The sequence below is a fragment of the Oncorhynchus mykiss genome, chromosome 4 (genome assembly GCF_057628025.1).
Source record: "Oncorhynchus mykiss isolate SJ-2025 chromosome 4, ASM5762802v1, whole genome shotgun sequence".
Taxonomy (NCBI): domain Eukaryota; kingdom Metazoa; phylum Chordata; class Actinopteri; order Salmoniformes; family Salmonidae; genus Oncorhynchus; species Oncorhynchus mykiss.
Genome location: NC_143025.1, coordinates 29,797,241 through 29,805,798, shown reverse-complemented (window position 1 = coordinate 29,805,798; position 8,558 = coordinate 29,797,241). Strand labels below are relative to the sequence as shown.

Here is an 8,558-nt window from a genome sequence, read left to right as displayed (position 1 = left end):
GGAGGCCGAATACTTTCGCAAGGCACTGTATATTTGAGTCCAAGTTTTTGGGGTCTATCACCAGGTTTTGCATACACAACACTAACACACTGTTTAATGCAAAATGAAAGATTAGACTGTATAATGATTTCAAATAGTGAAAAATAGTTAGGCTCCACATTTCATTGATTACAGCCTAACAATTATCCTAAATATGGTATATGTTGCTTTTGGATCTTGTGCGTACAGTAGATAATAAGCAACTTCATTAGGACTAACAAAAAAAGGCATATTTTCTCAAGTCAACCATTTGAAGTTACAGAATATGTTTTGCATCACTTTAAATCCCTTCTATTGTTACACATCCATCCAAACCACACATCTAGCTAATATCACAACACCAAAAAAAAGAAACATGGACTGGAACGGATTACTTTACAAACTGTACGCTTAATCATTATTCTCAGCAATACCAATCTCTCGTGTTTTTTGTGGAGTTGAACAGTTCTGACTGAACTTTAGCACCATGTGTCTTACAACAACAGAAAATCTAACAAAAAAGCAGGCTAAGACTTACATTAAAATTACATTAAAATGTATTCATTATATTCTTTATAACCCAGAGTCTATCAAGGTTTGAGGTTAAAGATAAAACCTAAACTACAACAGTCTCAGAAAATGATACTGTGCAGGTCTAAATGTCCTTAAAAAGTTACATTATGGTCAACCACACAATCATCCTGGTTTTGCATAGTGCACAGTTAAGAATCACTAATATATTGGGCATAGATTAAACACACACACGCGCACACACACACACACACATAGCCTTGTCACGTGCTGCTACAGCACCCTGAAAGGATTGTTCTGAAAGGACCAGCTGCCAGAGTCTCTGGATACTGTAATGGTAACATGGAACTTCTCTCCAGAATACTGTAAACCCTGGACCAATGTCCATCTTGACACGGAGTCTAACTACTTAACATCAAGTCATCACAACTGACAAATAACGACAGGATCCAGTCCATTAAAGCTAAAGATCTGTCTTTGTTGCAAACATGAAATCGATGTGTAGAATTTGGTTTTCCTTTTGTAACTCAGTGGTCAGTTAGGGTTTACAGGCGACTGGCGGAGAGACGTCCAGGAGAGGGGCTTCTGCTGCGACTAAACCCCTGAGAAAGAGAGAAAGTCTGTCACACAGAGCATTTCTTGCACCTTTGGATTTGAGATGAAGTTACTCTCTCCCACTAATACAACATCTAGAAGTTGCTGTTTTGTTGTTGTACTTACCCCAAGGGCTCAGGGTATGCATGGATGTATTTTGGTGGCAAAAGAAAAGTCTTAACACTAAATCACACATGCACAGCTTTCATCTAGTGTGCTTTCCCAACCGCAACTTCCCTGAATATTTTCTTGCATCATAAAAACCCTGGGCTGACACATCTTTCCAAAGAGTTTCTTGATATTTGTGACATTATTTCAACGTGTTAGGTCTCAGTCGTCGTAGTAACTTACGAGAGTGCGTGTGGGGCTGCCAGAGCGAACAGGACTGCAGCTCCTGCTTCTGCTCCTCCACTGGAAGAAAGCAGAGAAACACCACATGAGTCATTCTGCATGTTATATTGTGATCATGCAGTAATTGCTCAAGCAAAGCCTATGATTCTACAGTAGGGACTGAAGGTGCATCAGTACCAGAGCTCCTCTCCTGGTGACTGCCTCTCCCTTCACTATGACACTGTCCCCCTCCACCAGTGCTGGCCACACATGATACGCCACCAGAGGAGCAGTAAACTCAGAGTCATAGCTACGACGATACCTGGTAAAGAGTGAGAGAGAGGGAGAGAGAGACAGAGAGAAGAGGGAGGAGATGTATATACGGGACCAGGGTGACATCTAGTGGTAAGATTAGGAATTGTACATCTAACATCATGAAGTCAATGGATGCAGACTGACTTGTTGTCGCTGTAGAGTTCTCCACCACTGGTGAAAGCCAGGTCCAGAGGAGAGTCCAGTGTCTGCATGGCGAAGGCCACTCTGCATGTCTCCCGGATGAAGCTGTTGATCAGGACAAAGTCCACCTCCGGGGGGAAGGAGATCCGTGGGTTTACATTCATGGCGTTGATCACGTCCTGGGAGAGGGAAACACATCACAATACACTCTGACACACATCTCCTATTAACAAACACTCAATGAGCTACAGTGCGTGAGACTCTTGAAATTGTAATGTAAAGGTGACTGGAATCTACAGGTTTTTGTAACATGTCAGACATTGTCAGTAAGAGAGAAAAGTGTAGGCCATACATTAACACTGGCCTGCACGTCGTAGAGGTCCAAGTTCCTGACGATATAGTCCACCACCGAGTCCTCCAGGGTCTCCGGCCCCAGGTGGGAGGGTGACAGGGTCTTCTTTACTCGCAGCTTGAATTGACGGTAGGCCAGCTTGGCTGCCTGGAAGGCCTCCTGACACACACACACACACACACAAAGGGATTAGAGATACTGTATGGTATAGGAGATTTACAGAGAAACCAGAACCTCAGATCTGACATGTCAAAATGTGCTAGGATGATAATCTCCAATACATTGTGAATCCCAGCTAATCATCACAGGTTGTACTGTATGTAGTGTTATTCCATAATGTACAGGGTTTCCAGATGTCATACCACAGTGGCAATGAAGATGATTCTCTGGACCATCTCCAGGTCATCTATGTAGCGTCGGAGCAGACTCTGGGCCTCCAGGCGCTCCACAGCATACAAGTCACTGAAGCGGGACACCAGCCTGGCGTGGCGGGACGAATTGGTGAGCTGGGCCCGGGTGGGAGACTCACTCTTCAGAGGGCTGGAGGGGCGGCTCTGTCTGGGCAGGGGGCTGGGGGAACAACTCCTCACCAACCTGAGACAGATAGAAAGGAAGAGAGGAGGGATGGTTGACTTATGCCATGTTAATATGATAGTGCCTTGCGAAAGTATTCGGCCCCCGTGAACTTTGCGACCTTTTGCCACATGTCAGGCTTCAAACATGAAGATATAAAACTGTGTTTTTTTGTGAAGAATCAACAACAAGTGGGACACAATCATGAAGTGGAACGACATTTATTGGATATTTCAAACTTTTTTAACAAATCAAAAACTGAAAAATTGGGCGTGCAAAATTATTCAGCCCCCTTAAGTTAATACTTTGTAGCACCACCTTTTGCTGCGATTACAGCTGTAAGTCGCTTGGGGTATGTCTCTATCAGTTTTGCACATCGAGAGACTGACATTTTTTCCCATTCCTCCTTGCAAAACCGCTCGAGCTCAGTGAGGTTGGATGGAGAGCATTTGTGAACAGCAGTCTTCAGTTCTTTCCACAGATTCTCGATTGGATTCAGGTCTGGACTTCTAACACCTGGATATGTTTATTTTTGAACCATTCCATTGTAGATTTTGCTTTATGTTTTGGATCATTGTCTTGTTGGAAGACAAATCTCCATCCCAGTCTCAGGTCTTTTGCAGACTCCATCAGGTTTTCCAGAATGGTCCTGTATTTGGCTTCATCCATCTTCCCATCAATTTTAACCATCTTCCCTGTCCCTGCTGAAGAAAAGCAGGCCCAAACCATGATGCTGCCACCACCATGTTTGACAGTGGGCATGGTGTGTTCAGGGTGATGAGCTGTGTTGCTTTTACGCCAAACATAACGTTTTGCATTGTTGCCAAAAAGTTCAATTTTGGTTTAATCTGACCAGAGCACCTTCTTCCACATGGTTGGTGTGTCTCCCAGGTGGCTTGTGGCAAACTTTACACGACACTTTTTATGGATATCTTTAAGAAATGGCTTTCTTGCCACTCTTCCATAAAGGCCAGATTTGTGCAATATACGACTGATTGTTGTCCTATGGACAGAGTCTCCCACCTCAGCTGTAGATCTCTGCAGTTCATCCAGAGTGATCATGGGCCTCTTGGCTGCATCTCTGATCAGTCTTCTCCTTGTATGAGCTGAAAGTTTAGAGGGACGGCCAGGTCTTGGTAGATTTGCAGTGGTCTGATACTCCTTCCATTTCAATATTATCGCTTGCACAATGCTCCTTGGGATGTTTAAAGCTTGGGAAATATTTTTGTATCCAAATCCAGCTTTAAACTTCTTCACAACAGTATCTCGGACCTGCCTGGTGTGTTCCTTGTTCTTCATGATGCTCTCTGCGCTTTTAACGGACCTCTGAGACTATCACAGTGCAGGTGCATTTATACTGAGACTTGATTACACACAGGTGGATTGTATTTATCATCATTAGTCATGTAGGTCAACATTGGATCATTCAGAGATCCTCACTGAACTTCTGGAGAGAGTTTGCTGCACTGAAAGTAAAGGGGCTGAATAATTTTGCACGCCCAATTTTTCAGTTTTTGATTTGTTAAAAAAGTTTGAAATATCCAATAAATGTTGTTCCACTTCATGATTGTGTCTCACTTGTTGTTGATTCTTCACAAAAAAATACAGTTTTATATCTTTATGTTTGAAGCCTGAAATGTGGCTAAAGGTCGCAAAGTTCAAGGGGGCCGAATACTTTCGCAAGGCACTGTATCTGAGTGAGTGACTAACAATATCAATGAGGGCCCCCTGGAGGTCTCCTGGGCACGTACCCTCAGTGCCCGTCGGTAAGTCGGCCATGATTACTACATGTTTAGATAGCTGGCTAGACAAACTAGTCTAATTTACCAATCTAAAAAAAATGACTGACCTTGTGCATTCTACTATTCTAACTCTCAACAGTAAGTGACTGAATTCCTAAAACAAATGTTGACATTTTTTGTTAAGCTTTTTTTTATTTTTTTATGACCAAGGTCTGACCCTCTGTGTCCTCAGTTGAAGCTACGGCCCTGTGTGTGTGTATGTGTGTATGTGTGCGTGTGTGTGTGTGTGTGTGTGTGTGTGTGTGTGTGTGTGTGTGTGTGTGTGTGTGTGTGTGTGTGTGTGTGTGTGTGTGTGTGTGTGTGTGTGCATGCGTGGTTGCGTGCGTGTGTGTGTGTGCGCGTGTCCTGCTCACCTCTCCTGCAGCATGCTCTTCTCTGCTGTGAGGAAAGACACCTCATCCCTCAGCAGACGCACCTGTCTCTCATAGTCATCCAGAACATCCACCTTCCTCTTATAGGTCTCCACCTGGTCACGGGCCGCACGCAACCTGACACACAGATACACACCATAATAACCTCGGAACATACACACCAATAAGCCAAAGAGGACAAATAATACTTAAATGAAATATTGTATTACAGTATTTATCCCTCACTCTGCTTTCAGCTGTAGTATCTCATCCTCGGTGGCCAGCAGAGTTGTGGCTGACATATTTTTTGTGTTGTCCAGCTGCAGATGAGCATCCGCCAGTCTGTAAATGCATTCAACATACCAGTAGGTGAATAAAACAGAGACCAGAAAGTTAGCCATACTAACGTAACCTGGGGCAGACTGATTTGGTTGGATAGAAATGTATAGATGTATAAATGTATAGTCTATTGTATAGATGAGTCATTTGTTGTATGTTTAGCGCAGACTTACTCCTGTTTGACAGAGTCCAGCTGTAGGTGAGTGGAGCACAGCTGAGTCTCCATCTTCTGCATGTCGTTCTCATGGGAGGCAGACAGCTCTCTGATCTTCCTCTCCTTCTCCACGGACTCCTGCATGACAACACTCCTCATTTAACCTTGATTATCACTGTCTTATTTACACTATGTGACAGGACAGCATAATAGAATAGAATAACTTAATGAATGTACAGTAGCTAGAACCATAAATAACAGAACAGATTATTTCACCTGGATGAGGTTGAGGCTGGTGTCGTTGGTGACAGAGGAGGTTGCCATGGAGAAACAAGTCCCCAACCAAGGCAGCAGGCGTGATTTGAGCACATCCACTCCTGCATAGTGACCACCTGAATCAAAGGAAAAGGAGACATTATTAGAGAATGTCAAAAAGAGAGGGAAGTTGTGAGAAGCTTGAACACATACCCTCTCTAGCAGTGAAGTTGAGGATGGTGAAGAGCTGACCCTGTATCTTGGAGGTGAGCTCTACCAATTCACAGCACCTGTTCAGATTCTGATCACAGGAGATGACCTAGGAAGGTGACAGACACTGTATGAGAATTATGTACCATCACAAAAGGGACATACATTTTAAAGATGTAATGTCATCTCAATTGTGGGGTCAACAATGTAGGACATTTCAAAAACAAACATTCACATGGATCATTGATTAGTGCATATCTGTATTGATCATATTGAATTGAGGGATATATATGTGCTTTTAAAATAAATTATCTGTGGCTTTCAGGCAAATGCACTGGTTGGTCTCTGGAGTATCTGTGTGATGATGCATGGGTTCTGTCAGGACAAGCGGTTCAGGTTCACACCAAAATGCTCAAGGGGGCGTGCACGAGCCACTAGCTTTCAGAGTCAGCAATGGTTTCACGGTCACCATGACGACTAGCGTCTATAGCAACCAAACTTCGCCAGAAAATCTATTTAATCGAAACAATTGAATTCCTTTAGCCCCTACAGTGTTTCAAAAACGTTCCAATCTATTGTCAATGTGATACATTGTAAAAAAAATTAAATAAAAAATACATACCAAATAATGATTCCAAATATATTTCACTATCTGGCCATAAGTAGGCTAATCAAGTTATTTTAGATGGGTGGACATAAATTCTATAGAGGAATCAAGTTCTCATGGGAAGAACGCATTTGCTGAATCAAACAGTGATTCATTAAATATGCTATTGATTTCCACACTAATATCACATTTATTATAGCCAACACTAATTTAGACAATAGCCTAAACTATTACATGGATCGAATGATTGCAATAATCATGTGTCGCCTATCTGTATTGTTGGTTAGGCCACTTTTCAGCCAACAGATTTAGGGCAGAAATAAATTATTGATGACTTACATGGTAGTCCTTGTACCAGGACTCAAGTTTGTCCTGTAGAACGCTGAAGGAAGATGTGTTCACCAGCCTCCTTAGCGAGTCGGCCATGTCTGCTCCCTCCCTAATCTTGAAAGGTTCAAAACGCTTTGGACAACCGTGGGACTTAATCTGGGGCGAGAGCGCCCGTGACAGGCGCGCGCTCCCTTTTTATACCCGCCTTAGAAATTCTTGCCCTTGCCGTTTTGTCCACCTTCGTTACAACGGGTGCCAAGTACCATCTCAGTTGTGGCAACGCTTTTTACTCATTTTACTCATATACAGATTGAGAATGTTTGCTAAAGCCACTTGCATTGTTTTCAGTAATAGTCTGGTTATTCTTGTGAGAAATGTATAGACCGTAAGCGTCTTCTGCCGGTTCTTCCTTTATGATGTAGGCGCACAAGTGAAGTAGGCTGTCTGTGCTGTAAACGAGACCATTGTAATGTCATACTGTTACACACACGTGGGCGTTGGGTGTCTCCTGCCATTAATGTCATATGTGGAAGATGTGAAACACTGAGCTTTTTTTTCAGAGCCCCAGTCAATTTCGGATGACGTCAGTATTAGTTAGACAAATCGGTTATAGGCCGTTTCTGTTTTAAGGTAGGCCTACTGTACTATGGTAATTTTGTAACACAATCAAAATAAATGTTTTTTGGTTTGTTGCTGAATGTGTTCTGTGCTTGAAAAAAATGGTTTTGGTTAGTGTGACATCATCGTAGTGTGTGTGGTCAGGTTTCCTAGGTGGGGCGACCTGTTAAAACTCATGAAAAACCGGCATACATATGAAACCTTGCGCTAGAATGACAAAGGCATAATTCTGTTAATTATAATTAATTATAAACAATTTAACTTGTTGTGTTAAAACAAACTGTTATTGGTAGTGTTTTAAAACATAATAATTATTCATGTAAACAGTTATTATATTTTATGAAAACCAGGTTTTAGTATTTAGTATTGTCCCACTTCCCCTGATTGGTGTTTGATGAATCTTAAAAAATGATCTTTAATTCATTCAAATATATTTCTGGCATTAGATATTATAAAATACATTGTAATTAGTTGTTTAAGTTGTTCATAGCATCTCTGAATCGATGTTATACACTATATAGGAAATAAACAGTATAGGATGAGGGTGGAAGGAATTAGAGGGAAAATAACAAACAAGGGTAGGAAGGAAATAAAGGAAGCACAAGGACATGGAAGAAAGAGACTATAGAAAGAGGCTACATTCATTTTGAAAGGGGAATTTGGGGGATAGTAGTGTTCCAGGATCAAGTTAAAGCTGTGCAGACTCCCAAAAGCTTGGAATGTCCCCCAATTCATTTTCCAATGGCATGGGGAGGGTTTAGTAAATGTTTATTGTCACAAAATTGTGAAAACAGTGTGTTATCTACAAGCTTCTACAAATTCTACAGTCTTATTGATTGAAGTGGGACACGAATGTAGTTCTAAGGAGAACAGTTAATTTACTAAAATGTCCCACTAACACTGAAAGCCACGCTTTAGCAAAAGTGTTGGTCTGGTAGTGTTTTAGGGGCTGTGGCATCCATACATTATCAAGTTGTGTCATCATCTCTGATAAAACCTTTATTACTTGAAATAAACAACACTTAAGTAGGGATAAAGT

The 8,558-nt window shown here is 41.9% G+C and overlaps 1 protein-coding gene across 1 annotated transcript; it reads right to left on the bottom strand.

The window, feature by feature from the left end:
- Nucleotides 1–1,006: 1,006 nt before the first annotated feature.
- LOC110521661 (mitochondria-eating protein) lies at nt 1,007–7,372 on the bottom strand. Its single transcript, XM_021599395.3, has 12 exons — nt 6,911–7,372; nt 5,968–6,073; nt 5,776–5,891; nt 5,519–5,637; nt 5,253–5,348; nt 5,010–5,144; nt 2,644–2,875; nt 2,282–2,440; nt 1,933–2,108; nt 1,672–1,795; nt 1,495–1,554; nt 1,007–1,151 (listed from the first exon to the last, which is right to left on the bottom strand). Exons 1-12 carry the CDS (start codon nt 6,995–6,997, stop codon nt 1,095–1,097), a joined length of 1,467 nt encoding a protein of 488 aa, XP_021455070.1. The 5' UTR covers nt 6,998–7,372; the 3' UTR covers nt 1,007–1,094.
- Between the last annotated feature and the right edge of the window lie 1,186 nt (nt 7,373–8,558).